General features: G+C 42.0%; 1 protein-coding gene across 1 annotated transcript; it reads right to left on the bottom strand.

The window, feature by feature from the left end:
* Positions 1–4049: 4049 nt before the first annotated feature.
* Positions 4050–13190, bottom strand: ddx20 (DEAD (Asp-Glu-Ala-Asp) box polypeptide 20). Its single transcript, XM_082519437.1, has 11 exons — positions 12938–13190; positions 9786–9880; positions 9292–9460; positions 9081–9195; positions 8774–8916; positions 8204–8342; positions 8012–8070; positions 7603–7685; positions 7389–7494; positions 6587–6688; positions 4050–6456 (listed from the first exon to the last, which is right to left on the bottom strand). The coding sequence occupies exons 1-11, from the start codon at positions 13131–13133 to the stop codon at positions 5288–5290; spliced, it is 2376 nt and encodes a 791-aa protein (XP_082375563.1). The 5' UTR covers positions 13134–13190; the 3' UTR covers positions 4050–5287.
* Between the last annotated feature and the right edge of the window lie 2131 nt (positions 13191–15321).

Below are 15321 nucleotides of genomic sequence, written 5' to 3'. Positions count from 1 at the left end.
CCATCCATCTGGCCCATCAAGACTCACTCTCATTTCATCAGTCCATAAAACCTTAGAAAAACCAGTCTTGAGATATTTCTTGGCCCAGTCTTGACGTTTCAGCTTGTGTGTCTTGTTCAGTGGTGGTCGTCTTTCAGCCTTTCTTACCTTGGCCATGTCTCTGAGTATTGCACACCTTGTGCTTTTGGGCACTCCAGTGATGTTGCAGCTCTGAAATATGGCCAAACTGGTGGCAAGTGGCATCTTGGCAGCTGCACGCTTGACTTTTCTCAGTTCGTGGGCAGTTATTTGGCGCCTTGGTTTTTCCACACGCTTCTTGCGACCCTGTTGACTATTTTGAATGAAACGCTTGATTGTTCGATGATCACGCTGCAGAAGTTCTGCAATTTTGAGACTGCTGCATCCCTCTGCAAGATATCTCACTATTTTTGACTTTTCTGAGCCTGTCAAGTCCTTCTTTTGACCCATTTTGCCAAAGGAAAGGACGTTGCCTAATAATTATGCACACCTGATATAGGGTGTTGATGTCATTAGACCACACCCCTTCTCATTACAGAGATGCACATCACCTAATATGCTTAATTGGTAGTAGGCTTTCGAGCCTATACAGCTTGGAGTAAGACAACATGCATGAAGAGGATGATGTGGACAAAATACTCATTTGCCTAATAATTCTGCACCCCCTGTAGTTGTTGTTTTCTGTTTTTAAAGTGACCATTTTATATTGTTTTTATGGTCCTCGTTAAAAGAGCTTACTAGCTTTTTATGACTCTTTTAAATGTATTTTGTAACATCAATCATGAAATCGTCAAAAGATTTTTTTTTTTGTGATTCAGAGGCAGAACGGTGGCGTGGTGGTTCGCACGGTTACCTCACAGGAAGAGGGTCCTGAGTCCACCATGAGGCCAGGGTGTTTCTGTGTGGAGTTTGCATGTTCTCCCTGTGTTTGTTTGGGTTCTCTCTGGGTGCTCTGGCTTGATCCAAATGTCCAAAAACGTGGGGTTAGTTTTATTGGAAACTCTAAATTGCACATAGGCGCGAATGGTTGTCTGTGTTAGCCTTGCAGCGTGTCCAGGGTGTACCCTGCCTCTCGCCCTAAGACAGCTGGGATAGGCTCCAGCAACCCTGAAAAAGGATAAGCAGGAATGGGTGATGAAATCATCAAAATGTTGTTTTTGTTATTTAGAAATATATTCTTCTTCTTGTTGTCCTAACGTCCTTGGGCATAGTGAACTCTGGCACATCTTTACTCTGAAACACTCTTCGAACTCGTCACACATTCAAACTAATTAGTTGTGTTTTGTTGCCTGATCCCCAAATTCCTTCATTTCAAAACCTCTCGTGTTGCCTTTGTATTACTTTCAATTAAATATAGATATTAAACGAAGAACAAGGAATTGCATTGTATTTGATAATTTGCACAGCATTCTGACGTTGTTGGAAATTGAGTTGTAATAACGTGTTTGCTCACATGTAGCTGATGATGACTTTGCTGTAGACGTAGACTGTTTAAAACTACTGCCAAATAGCAGCAAATATTACAAACCTTTAAAAAATATATATATCTAAGCATCTTAAGATGAAGACATCTGAAAAGCTTAAGCAGTTTAACATATACATTTGTACGAAGCCTTAGAAAACATATCATAAGCCATCAGGTGGAGATATAACATACTGGTACAATACCAGTGCATCAGGTCCCTTGATTCTGTGCTTTAGTTCTGATCTTGAGGATAGCATCAACCCCTCAAAAAGCTGAACCTATTCTGCCACGTTGGAACAGGATGTGTTTTATCTCTGATATTCCTAGCAGTGACTTAGTGCTGTCACTGGTAGTTTAGTACTGTACACAAGAACAACCGCATAGAGGCAGTATTAGTGTTTAGTTAAACTGTGTGCAAAATTTACATGGGGTTAAAAAAACATAAAAGCACAGACAGAGCTTTTTTCAGTGTTCTTTAAAAAGTGGGGTTAGAGACAGTGTCTTTATATTTACAGCATAAAGTCTGACATTTAGAATCTGTTAAATCTAGAACGAGGGTGTGACAGGTGTCGGCAGAAGCGAGGCTCCCTGCTTTTTTTTTATTTCAATTTTTTGCTAAAGACGGCGGTTCATTTCCTGCTTCCCTGTTTCACAACAGGTTGTTTTGTGTCAGCTGCTCTTACAAAATGACACAGTTTGAAATATATGTAAACATATATTCTGCTCAAGGTGTCAAAAGATTTCATTTTTCTTTTACAAACAACTAAAACAGGTCTGTTGTTGTGTTCGTCTCTCTTTCTCTGTTATGTATCCTCCTTTGATTGTCCTTTTTTTCTGGGCTCAGTTTTCCTCTTACTCTTTGCTTTGCCCTCCTATGCCACCTGTCGTTATTGAGACTACTGCTGTGCGTAACTTGTCAGGTGTTGGATATTATTTATGACCTTGTCTTGTGTCCCAACTGTGAAACGCCTGATAAAACATCTATATCTGCCACTAATACATAATCTCTGGGCTCCCTTATTCACCCACCTTTAAATCAATGCTTTCAAGTGTGTACATTTTTACCATAGATTCGGCGTCTCTTCCAATAGTGCAGTCCTTTTGACCCAAGTGTTCATGTCAAAATATTCAACCTTAAGTCTCGCAATTTTGGGGGGGGAACATCCTGGGATGAACAGGAAGATCGTGTTCCGAAACAAAAGAGCTAGGTAACAGAGGAGGAAATGAGGTCTATTGGAGCCTGCACACGGGTCAGCAGCATAACTTTCCAGCTCCAGCTGCTCAATTGTTTTCTTTTCTTTGGTAAAACTGAAGCAGTCGCTCTTCTGCATTTTTCTCGATAAATTGACTACCTGATAGAACGTCAATTAGCAAACCTGTGATAAACGCTTAAGCTCATCTTTTGTTGGGACGGCTGCTTTCTGTTTGGCTGTGGTTAAGCTGTGAAGACGCTGTGTTGGAACTATATGGAAAGGTCTTCTAATATTTACAGTGCATTTGAAGGTGAAATCAGCTAACCTTTACATAGTAACCTACTTAATCTGGGAGTCCATTGAGTTCAGTTTTACTTTATTTATGCATCACCAAATCACAACAACAGTCACCTTAAGGCTCTCAACAGGAGTGGGCAGTTTATTTTAATAAGGGCCTACGTCAGGAACTGGGACTGGTGTGGAGGGCCAGACTAATAAATTAATTTTATCCCTTTATAAGCTCATTCGCACAGCCCTCCACAACAGTCCCAGTTGATGACGGTTTCCAGTTCTCTATGAGCAGTATGGCAACTGTGGGAAGGAAAAAGTCAACTTTAACAGGTAGAAACCTCCAGTAGAACCAGGCCCAGGAAAAGGCAGCAATCTGCTGCAACCGGTTGTGGGTGAGTGGAAAGAGACGAGGGCTACGTCCACACTAATGTGTTTTCGTTTGAAAACGCATCGTTTTCACTCCGTTTTGGCCTCCCGACCACACTGAGATGGCGTTTTCGCTCAAGGAAAACGCGTTTTGAAAACGCTCTCGAAAACGCACACATTTGAAAACGGTGCTTTCGCGTCGCAGTGTGGACAGCGAAAATTGACTTTTTCAAAACGATGACACATTTTAGTCATGTGATGCAGTCAAGTGACCAATTAAACTAAGATAGCGGAGGGTGTTATACAGCAGTTGTTTTGTTTGCTCTCAATTCTGACAGCCCTATCAGTCTGTACATGCTTCAGAGAGCTTTTCTTCATAATCTTTAACTCGCTTTTGCAACTTTGTACTTTTGAGTTACCCGCAGCAACAAAAATCCCAGTGCTTTTCCTTGACCTTTTGCCGCGACGTTTCAACGAGCCAGAAAGTAAATGAACGGCAGACATAAATGAGGCAGGTCGAATCGTATTGTGCTTCACGCATGCGTAGTACTGGAACGTAAGCGTTTTTGGCTATTTCAATGTGGATGCACAACTCTGTGAAAATAACTGAAAACGATGGTGTGGACGCAGAGCGTATTCAGACGAAAACGCTGTTTTCAAATCTAACCGGGCTAGCGCGGACGTAACCAAGAGCAGAGGGTGACTGGACAAAAGACTCACTATGCCAGAGTTTAATAATTAAATGCCCATAAAAATTATATTTTCAAGCTACTATTTCACACCAAAAAGCCAAGAAGGAAAATGAGAAGACAAAGGTATGCCAGATTACACAAGAACCACACTGAACATCTTTGGGGGGGAACCACACACACACACACACACACACACACACACACACACACACACACACACACACACACACACACACACACACACACACACACACACACACAATGGAGCACCATCAGTCATGGATTGGCCTCCCCACCGCCCGGACCTCAACATTACTGACCTGGTGTGTTTAACAGAGAACAAAGCGAAGGACAGCCAGCAACCAAAGAAGAGTTTTGAATGTCCTTCAAGAAGCCTGGAGAACTTTTCCTGAAGAGTACTCAAAGAAATTACAAGAAGGCTTGCTTAAGAGAGTTCATTCTGTGTTGAAAATTAAAGGTGGTCACACCAAATATTAACTTTCCAGCTTCACAGAATTGTACAAAATATGTTTTATGCCTTACATGCTGCATTTGCATTTATATTTCTATCCACCACTGCACATATTTCCAGTTTTTCTAGCAAGATGTAAAGAAATGAGGGATGGCTCAAGACTCTCTACAAGTCATACAAACCAGGCACCATGGCAACAGTAATTACAGCCAAGCCAGCACTGGTGCCGACAAACAAAATGTAATCTTCATGAGGACCCGTTTAAACAGAATAAAGCAGCTGCACATGCACACTTACTCACTCCGACAGCGTTTGGAAGATTAAATCACCTTCCAATATGAAGAACACACATGCTAGATTAAGATGATTACAGTTAAATGCAGATGATTGGGACCTGGGTGGGTCTAACATGCTTTTACTCCAGGGACTAAAGATCATCTTTGAAATAGTTCTTGACTACATTAAAAACCATCAGGTAATCCTCTTCAAATCCATTTTAGAGCAGAATACTGCAGTGAGTCTAAGAGGGCATACCGTCAGGAGAGACGCACAGAGGCCAACACAGTACTGCACTTGAAATTTACTTTTTACATCACAACTTGACTGGGAAAAAACAAAACGTGTGTAATTTATTAGAAAAGTATTTATGACACCAACATGTTATGGGGGAAAAAAACGTATACTAGCCAAAGTGCAAATATGAATCAAGTGGCGCAGTAAAGACACTTTATGTTTGGAAAACAGGATGATTTAAGAAAAAAAAAAAAAGCCTGGTCACGGTATCCACAACTCATTTTCTCATCAGTTCTTCCATGTAGACGGCGTTCATACGATAAGCTGCCATCCAGTTGTAGGCTACATTATAGTAGCTTTGGTAGCCTTGCTCTTGAAACGGGGACACGGAGGCGTAGTAATCATTCCAGGCGCTGTAGCAGGCTCTCCAGTACGTTTCAGCACACCACTCGTCCTCTTTGTCAGTGCAATCTCCGTCTTCCTTCTTCTCCCTCTTCCGGTCCCTTTCCATCTTTTCTTTCTGTTTTTCAGTCTCTTTTTTCATCTTTTTTGATTCTTCTCGGCGTGCTGGGGCCGGAGCTGTCTGATTGGTTCGCCTGCCTGATTTAATGCTCAATGCAGATTCCCGGCTATCGGGAGGAGGCACAGCTCTCCCACGTGTTGCACACAGTGTCTGGTCAGAGTTTCTGAGTGGAGGAGTATAAGCCTTGGGTTTGGTGGGGCTTGCTTGTTGTGTGGGTGGAGAAGGTGGATGTGTCATTGCAATCTGAGGCTTAGTGACAGCTCTGTTCTCAGCTCCTGTGGTCTCATTTGAACTTTCCAGTGTCGCATCATCTTCCATGTCAGATTCAGAACTGGAAGAACCAGAGATGGACCTTGGAGGTGAAAAGTTAGATTTAAGCCGTTCGACATTTTGTGTAAACATTTGCGCTCCATCATCATCAAGTGTAAGATACTCCTTATGCCCATTCTGATCGCTGGGTTCACCATCCTCTCTGCCTCTGAACTCTCTGATGATCTCCACCGATCTCCCCGGACCTGTAGTGATGAAGTCCTGGAAGTCCCGCTCGGCCTCCTCAAAGGTCACAAACTTTGACCTGCAGTGCTTAAACGAGCTGAGAGGAGGGATCTTCGGCAGACTGTCTTGGAGCTCTTTTCGAGTCTGTGTCACCTGAGCAGGCAGAGTATCCTCTGTGGAAGATATCTTTCTAGCATCCTCTTCACAGACTGCCTCTCGCCTGGGCGTTGGATGCTTCTTCTCTGGCTTTCTTTGACTGCCGGGCTCCACAGCTCGATCCTCAATGCAATCAGACACAGAGACGTCAGGCTTTGCACGTCTTTTCTTCTCTGCTCTGGGAAACAGCCGGGATACCGGGTCTGGAGTGGACGCTTCAGTGCAGACATCCCAGTCGCACGGCTCATCCATCAACCTGGGCTCTATCGTGGCTAAAATGACAGCAGACAGATGAGACCGGAATGACTTTTACCGATTAATATTGAATCAAAAGTAGACATGAAGAGAAAAGTTGTGCGTGCTGCATGTAAAAGCCCCACAGAGACGTGAACAGGGACTCACATGGCAGCGCAGACAAACTAAGGCCACACTTCTGAGCGATGGCCATCATCTTGTTCTCCTCCTCGCCATGGCAACAGTAGGTCACAGCCAGTCCCTGAGTGCCTACAAGCAAAATGTAATCTGGATGAGGACCCACTTAAATAACAGGAAGGGATAAAGATGAATGCAAGAGTCGCGTATAATGGGATGGCAGCTGCACACAAACACACGTGCACTTAGAGAGCGTACAGAAGCTAAGATTGAATAACCTCAATTCTGGGAAAAAAAAGTTAAATGCAATTAAATGCAAATGACTGGGAACGTTCTGCCTTTGGTGGTTGGGTCAAAAATGCTATTGATTCAGAGAGAAAAGAATTTGATAAATTATTTATAAAAAAACATCAGTCTAGGTCAAAGACATATGCCACCAGAAGAAAAAGCTTTGCAACATTTTTTTATTTTATTTTAGGACAATGTTGACAATGTGCCGGTGAATGGCCACTCAAATTGAAAGCAGCATAACTAACCTTTTCATCAATTTGTAAACTCTAAGTAATATTTTTCCCGGAGCTATTCTAGTCTGTGTTTCGCATCAAGCTAATTGCACATCTAAAGAATAGTGTTTCTTCCAAAATGTGAGATGGAGGGAGAATCAATTCTACAAAAAAATAAAAAAAATGATGCAATTTCTCTTCAAACATATTTTCCTGCTGCGGTGCCATTAGCCACCTGTGCTGCCTGACTTGGTGATGTGACAAGGTGAAAATGCTGAATGTAAACAATGCTTGCTCTCGCTGCCTCTAAAGCAGCGCTGCACACTAACCAAAACGTCCAGCTCGTCCAATTCTGTGCATGTAAGTTTCCCAATCCTGCGGCACATCCAGGTTTATCACCAAGTTGACCTTCTCTGCATCTATACCTCTTGAAGTCTGAAATTGTGAAACACAAACATTACTCAAAGTTATTAGGCTAACAGAAAAATGATTTCGAAAAATTCACGTAGATGTGTGGAAAGATGGAAGGTTTCTGCATCTCACCAGGTCAGTGGAGATGAGCACCCTGCACTGGTACTGCTTCAGTTTTGACATTGCCTCCAGTCTCTGGTCCTGACTCAGACCACCTGCAGAGGCCAGACACGACACCTCATTAAATCTGATAACGTCAACTGAAAGTCGCTGGCACGGAAGCATTAAAAATACACACATTCACAACACTGTATGAAGGTCATTTTAAATATGTGCACTGAAACGTTGCCAGGCAACACTGCAAATCATAAACCACCTGGCCAAAGAAATAAAGTCAAGAAATGAATGAATTCCAATGTCTAAAATTCAAAAGCAGCTGGTATACCAGTATAGAAATGCCTCAAATCAATTACCTGATTTTTCACAGTATTACCATTTTTATTGACTCATCCTAACATTACATTACATAAAGCAGTCTTACCAGAGATGCAAACAGCAGGCAGACCTTTGGAGGACAGGATGTCTGCCAGGTGCTGAGCCCTGTGGTAGCAATTCATCACATTAGCATTTGAGAAAGCTTTTTTTAAAATAATTAATCCTCAGATCTAATGCATTCTATATAAAACAAGTATAAAAAATATACTTTTTCTTGGCATTAAATGCAATCACATACCGTGTGTGTAGGTTTGAAAACACCAGCGCTTGGTTGAAGGGGATTTTACTAAACAGCTCTAGCAAGTGCTGCACCTTCTCCTCAAAAACCTTGTGAGGTAACGGATGGGACTGAACCAGCTTGTAATACTGCTTCAGACCTGACAGGGGGCGACACAAGGACGACATACATGCTGTCATTAATTCAACCTGACCTAACAACTTTGGTCCTTCGAGCAGGACGTGCTCTGTCAGTGATGTGTGTGAATTAAAAGGCTCGAGTTCTGAGCTACAGATAAATCCATTTTCTGACATTCACTCAAAATAAGCACAGAGCTTAAAATAGGATCCTGTGGAAGAGAAGAGTGTTTTTAACTTAGCCTTATTACTGTCAATCATATCTCATTCCCCAAGAATCTTCTGTCAGGAAATAATCCCATCAAACATGTCAGTTTGCAGACTTGGTTATCCATGCAGTCTTATTATGCAGAGTCTCTGTTGCTATGACAGCAATTTAAATACATTAGAAAATGTCAAGAGAGGCCAAAACTCAGGAATCTTTATCTTTTCCATTTATTAAAGTGGGTCTTACCTTTCAGGCCCATATCACTTGGATTTAGCCGTACAAAGGTGGGCTCTCTCATGTAGCGGGTGAGGTGCTGAGCAAGGGATTCTGGGTAGGTGGCGGAGAGTGCGAGCATCTGTTTGTTCACAGGCAGCGAGGAGAAGATCCAGCTAAAGAGGACCAGGATGATGGGTGAACTTTAGGTTATGTTGGTTTGTAAATGTGGTTACGACACGATATATAAACGGCTTCAGTCTAAATGTACTGCTTGCTCGCTACAGCGGCCTGCTGCTCATTTAATAGGAGTATAATCACAGAAATTGTATCCTCATACTTTATCTGTTCCTGGAAGCTGCCCTCCTCCAGCAGCTTGTCTGCCTCGTCCAGAACAAACAGTCTGATGCTGGCCGTTGACAACATGCCCAACTCGATAAGCTGCTTGATGCGACCTGAGCACACAACCGGAACACTGTTACCGAACAAAAACAACAGCGGCGTGGCAATTACGTGACGTGGCACTGCCGACTACTATCCCGGGTTCCTACCAGGTGAGCCCACGGCTACATGACACTTCTTCAGGTGGGTTTTGTCCTGACTCACAGGCCTGCCGCCAATGAAAACATGGCACTCCAGGCCCTCCATGGCACAGCCTATGGCCATGACCACCGAGTGGATCTGCACTGCTATCTCACGTGTCGGAGCCAGCACGAGAACCTGCAGGAGGGAAAAGTGTCCAAAATGAAAAAAAACAAAAAGGCTTATACTCGATTGGGAGAAGATTAAGGATGAACAGTAAGACCCCAGAGCTAATAAGATTACATTTGTTCTACAAGACCAGGTGTACCTCGTCTTTATCAATCATTCTTCCCTTTCATTCATGCATTTGACACTAAGCAGCTTAAATTCAGCAGAAGGCCATCTGCTGGTCATGAAATGATTAAATAATAAAACTTCCCCTTTCCCTCTTCTGATGATGTTATACTTTAACCGTCCGAGAGCAAACGTAGGTCATATCCTCATAATCAAATATTACACTGACCTGGGTTGAAGGATTCTCCAGGACCAGAGAGTCCAGGGCGATGGTGCAGAACACGCATGTCTTTCCTGTCCCAGACTTGGCCTGCACAATCAAATCTAAAAGAAGAGACTCAGTGAGCGATGCACAACAGGGCTGGCAAATGACAGTTTTGGCATCAGCAGTTAATTACCATGACTGGGTGAAGTACTGCTGCCTAATCCTCAGCATCAAATCAATTGTCTCCCACCATGGTTTAAATTAACAAGTGTTTACCTCAAGTACAATGAAATTAACTCATTCACTGCCAGCCATTGGCAGTGAATGAGTTAAACCCATTGACTCATTCACTGCAATTGACGGCTATAGACGTCAATGGCAGTGAATGAGTTAAGCACATTCTGCATCACCGCTGCAGCCGAGAGCTTTTTCAACACACGGGCAACCTCCAAGTGGAAAGCAACTATTCTGAATTTGTACCTCGTAAAGGCTGTAAAATGTTTAAAAGCAATAAACGCTTTTGATCCCCAAGAGTGATTTAGCACCATGATGAACAGTTGTGGTATCTATGATAGTCAAAAGAAGGACTAAAATACTTAAACTGTTTTCTCTGCAAATGATTTAAAAAAATGACCACTTTTCAACTAATGTAGTTGTTTCGAGCTTTTCAAAATAAAATACTTTTAAATATCCTTTAGAACTAAAAGATTTGTTCACATTTGACCACGGCTTTGAGGCAAGTTCACAACAAAAGTCAGTGTACAGTCTGAGTGTAGTACAGCTACAGTAGATGGAAACTTGATTTTTCTAACAATAAATTTCTGTGATTATTGAACAAAACAAAAGCAATATTCCTAAAAATAGTAATAATGTTTTGCCACCATTTCCAATACCATGAAAGCTATGAGGATTAAAAAGGAGTCCATCCGATGAGCATTTTTAACCCAAGCTAAGCTGCTCTACTGTTTCGTAATTCAACTAGATTTGGACTCATCAGATATCATAATCAGAATCCTTTATTATTCCCTAAAGAATTATGTGGTTACAGTTGCTCCAAGACAATAACAACGGTAACAGACCGAACTAAAAGTTCACAAAATAGAAGAAACTCTCTAATATATAGCTCAGTTATGAATATCCAGAATATTACACAGATGAAATACATATTATTGAAACAGATAGAAGCTGAAAATGTGTAATTTGATATTGTATGAAGAATTTTTATAAGGAACTACATTAAAATGTAATACATGATTGAATTATTCAGAGTAAAAACAATTTTTGGAGTACAGCTGAAGTTGCGGGGCCATATTAAACCCTTTTCTAAACTAATAATATAGCAGACCTCTGCAGTTAGTCGATAAATATTCGGACAGTTACACAAAGTTCTTTTTCCCTGTGTACACCTCACAGTGGATTTCATGTCCACCCCAGTCACCCCAGTCATAAACTGTTCAGACTGCTTCCATCAGGAAGGAGGTTCTGCAGCATCCGGTCCCGTACCAGCAGACTGAGAGACAGCTTTTTCCATCAGGCCATCAGACTGCTGAACACGTCATAGACACCTCAGCTTCACTACTGGAACTTTAACATTATGCACTCCATACTGTACAGTAACGCCACTGTTTTGCACATGTCTCAACTCTGTATATTTTATTTTATATATTTTATTTATTGTTTACTCTATTTAATTTGTAAAATATGTGTACACACACACACACACACACACGTAGAAAAATATTTAGTATACACATCCAGAAATGCATATACTATTATATACTGTACATATATTTATTAGTTTCAGATGTAGCCATTCTTGTATTTTGCTTGTTTACATTATTGTATTTGCACAACTCTGTTGCTTGTGAAGCTCGCACACAAGAATTTCACTCACATGTGCTGTACCAATGTACCTGCACATGTGATGTGACAATAAAAGTGATTTGATTTGATTTGATGAAGATGTGACTTTCAACTTATTTCAAGGGGTTCAACAGAAGTATTGCGTTAAGTGTTCGAGAATCAGAGGCACCATCTGTCAAAGAGGGCGGAGTTAATGTTACAAACTACGACTGTGAAATCGCAGGGATGCATGGCTGCCTGTGAATCTGGACCTCGAGTGTTTACTGACGATGTGCATGCTGGTAGCAGGAGCAGGATGTACCTTGAAGTGTAAAGGGGAATTCAGATTCCTCCAAGTGCTGCAAAACTGATGGAGCACTGCATCACAATGCAAACGGAAAATGACTCAGAGCATACAGCAGAAGCAACCTGAGAGTTTCAGAGGGCAAAGAAAGTGGGAATTCTTCCTAAACCAGCTGTTTAGGGTCTGGGGTCTTACTGCTCATCCTTTTGTCAAACCTCTGAATTAAAGCTGAACGTTTTCCCTTCAAATACATTTTGACAATTTGATTTAAAATTCACAAAAAAAGCATCAGTGTCCAAATACTAACGAACCTAACTCTAACACACCCAGCTATTGTACAAACAGATTTTTAGATCAGATACACGATGGTTTGTCTCTACTGCCATGATATCAAATGTAATAACCTTTTTACATTACGTTCTTTTAATAAGCCTAGAAGAGCTGGGAATCGAACCGCCAACCTCCCAGTTAGTAGATGCGCTACCTGATTACCCACAGCCAAGTTTTATGTCCTAGATTAATAATCTGCATAAATTTGCCCATAAGTGTGTTTTTTGATTGCAGTAATAATAGTGATAACAGTATTTTTTCATTTCATATTTATGAGGAGATGCATTGGATAAGCGGACGATAATGGATGGATGGATTTATGAGGCATAATATGTCACATCACATTAATCATGTGCGTCTAAATATTTACGACCAGTATGCTTTGCAACAAAAAATTAAAATACTTTAAAAAGCTGTAAAAAAAATAATAATAATAATAAAAAAAATCTTAACTATAGTGCCAGTCATGTATCTGAGCAGACATGCAAATTATAACTGATGGTTAACAGACAGATTCTGATCCCTGATGTATGTAAATGCACTAATGTAAGTTAGTGGTTTTATTTCGCGTGCATACATAAGGTATTTTGTTGCTCTTCTTATAAAAATCAATTATAAGTTTTATACACTGAAAACTTTAATATTCCTGCCCCCAGCACACACACATGTGGACCCTCCCGCAGTTTTGTTCTGCACCCACCGAGTCCGCAGCGGCCGAGCGGGATCGCCTTGAGCTGGATCGGAGACGGCTTCTGAAATCCCGCGGCGGACAGTCCGTCCAACACGGGCTGAGACAGCAGCAAGGAGCCGAAGTCGATCCCCTCCGACAGAATCACGTCTTCGGTCCGTTTTCGCGCTTCGATATCGTGAGCTGCTTTCCTCACGGAGGTAGCCATGTTTGCTGTGCTGTTCACTGCCGGTGACCCGGGTAAAAAAAAGCAGAGCCACAGCTGCGCTTTAGCCCCCTCTAGCGATGCGGAGGGGGAATTAATTTCTCTGCACAATCATCTGGGTGTGATTGGTCGATTACACACTTTTTGGCAATAAATCGTATATGGTTGGAAACCCTGTTTATTTCCCCCTTAGTGGTGCTAAATTTTTAAGGAAAATGCATTTGTGGGCTGAGCAGCAGAGTTGACTATGTGGGCTGTGCCCATGAAAAACTTGCAAAATCTTCTCTCCCAATGCCAAAGAAAGTATTCTGCTATTGAATCTTGTTTGGTGCAGTTTATGGGATTGAATTTTTGAAGTCTGAAGAGGCATATTAGCAATTTAATGGTTTATTCATTTGGTAGCATGTGGAAGAACCATCTGAGAACCATACCTCCTCCTCATGCTGGTCACCAGCTTGGTCACGTACTGCTGTGGGATGGTATCCCATTCTTTAAGCAGCATTTGTTGCAAGTCAGCCAATGTGTCAGTGTTGGTGACTCTGGCACAAACAGCACACCCAAGTTGACACCAGAAGTGTTCAATGGGGTTGATGTCAGGACTGCAGGCACACTATTCTATCATGCCCACTCTTGAACTCTGAAGATAGTCTCTGATAAACCTCATTCTGTGAGGCCGAGCATTATCTTCTTGGAGGATAGAGTTTGGTCTCAGACAATGGAAATAATGAATTGGTATTGGTTGGAGAATTACATGTTGAGATCTCTTTGCATTAACAGTACAGAAGTATTCATTTATGGCAAAAGGTCAATAACCCAAAAGTTCTTATTGATGGCCTTTAACAGATCAGTGCAGGAAACTGTCTTTTGATGAGGTTACAGCCAATGTTAGTTAGTGTCTTAACTCTTAAAAAGGATGAATTATTCATTGAGGTTTTTCACCATGCCAAGAAATTGCAAATGTAATCACATATATAGGGAGTGCAGAATTATTAGGCAAATGAGTATTTTGTCCACATCATCCTCTTCATGCATGTTGTCTTACTCCAAGCTGTATAGGCTCGAAAGCCTACTACCAATTAAGCATATTAGGTGATGTGCATCTCTGTAATGAGAAGGGGTGTGGTCTAATGACATCAACACCCTATATCAGGTGTGCATAATTATTAGGCAACGTCCTTTCCTTTGGCAAAATGGGTCAACAGAAGGGCTTGACAGGCTCAGAAAAGTCAAAAATAGTGAGATATCTTGCAGAGGGATGCAGCAGTCTCAAAATTGCAAAGCTTCTGAAGCGTGATCATCGAACAATCAAGCGTTTCATTCAAAATAGTCAACAGGGTCGCAAGAAGCGTGTGGAAAAACCAAGGCGCCAAATAACTGCCCACGAACTGAGAAAAGTCAAGCGTGCAGCTGCCAAGATGCCACTTGCCACCAGTTTGGCCATATTTCAGAGCTGCAACATCACTGGAGTGCCCAAAAGCACAAGGTGTGCAATACTCAGAGACATGGCCAAGGTAAGAAAGGCTGAAAGACGACCACCACTGAACAAGACACACAAGCTGAAACGTCAAGACTGGGCCAAGAAATATCTCAAGACTGGTTTTTCTAAGGTTTTATGGACTGATGAAATGAGAGTGAGTCTTGATGGGCCAGATGGATGGGCCCGTGGCTGGATTGGTAAAGGGCAGAGAGCTCCAGTCCGACGCCAGCAAGGTGGAGGTGGAGTACTGGTTTGGGCTGGTATCATCAAAGATGAGCTTGTGGGGCCTTTTCGGGTTGAGGATGGAGTCAAGCTCAACTCCCAGTCCTACTGCCAGTTTCTGGAAGACACCTTCTTCAAGCAGTGGTACAGGAAGAAGTCTGCATCCTTCAAGAAAAACATGATTTTCATGCAGGACAATGCTCCATCACACGCGTCCAAGTACTCCACAGCGTGGCTGGCAAGAAAGGGTATAAAAGAAGAAAAACTAATGACATGGCCTCCTTGTTCACCTGATCTGAACCCCATTGAGAACCTGTGGTCCATCATCAAATGTGAGATTTACAAGGAGGGAAAACAGTACACCTCTCTGAACAGTGTCTGGGAGGCTGTGGTTGCTGCTGCACGCAATGTTGATGGTGAACAGATCAAAACACTGACAGAATCCATGGATGGCAGGCTTTTGAGTGTCCTTGCAAAGAAAGGTGCTATATT

This window comes from Aulonocara stuartgranti (assembly GCF_965226115.1).
Source record: "Aulonocara stuartgranti genome assembly, chromosome: 20".
In the NCBI taxonomy this organism is placed as follows: Eukaryota; Metazoa; Chordata; class Actinopteri; order Cichliformes; family Cichlidae; genus Aulonocara; species Aulonocara stuartgranti.
This window is presented reverse-complemented; position numbering and strand designations above follow the sequence as displayed.

What these genes read in the sequence shown, in the direction of transcription:
- ddx20 (XM_082519437.1), bottom strand. Translation starts at nt 13,133, where the DNA reads ATGGCTACCTCCGTGAGGAAAGCAGCTCACGATATCGAAGCGCGAAAA. An exon ending in GCTCGGCCGCTGCGGACTCG is followed by an intron (nt 9,881 to 12,937) that starts GTGGGTGCAGAA and finishes CTCTTCTTTTAG; the next exon opens with ATTTGATTGTGCAGGCCAAG. An exon ending in GCCTGCTGTTTGCATCTCTG is followed by an intron (nt 7,686 to 8,011) that starts GTAAGACTGCTT and finishes TGGCCTCTGCAG; the next exon opens with GTGGTCTGAGTCAGGACCAG.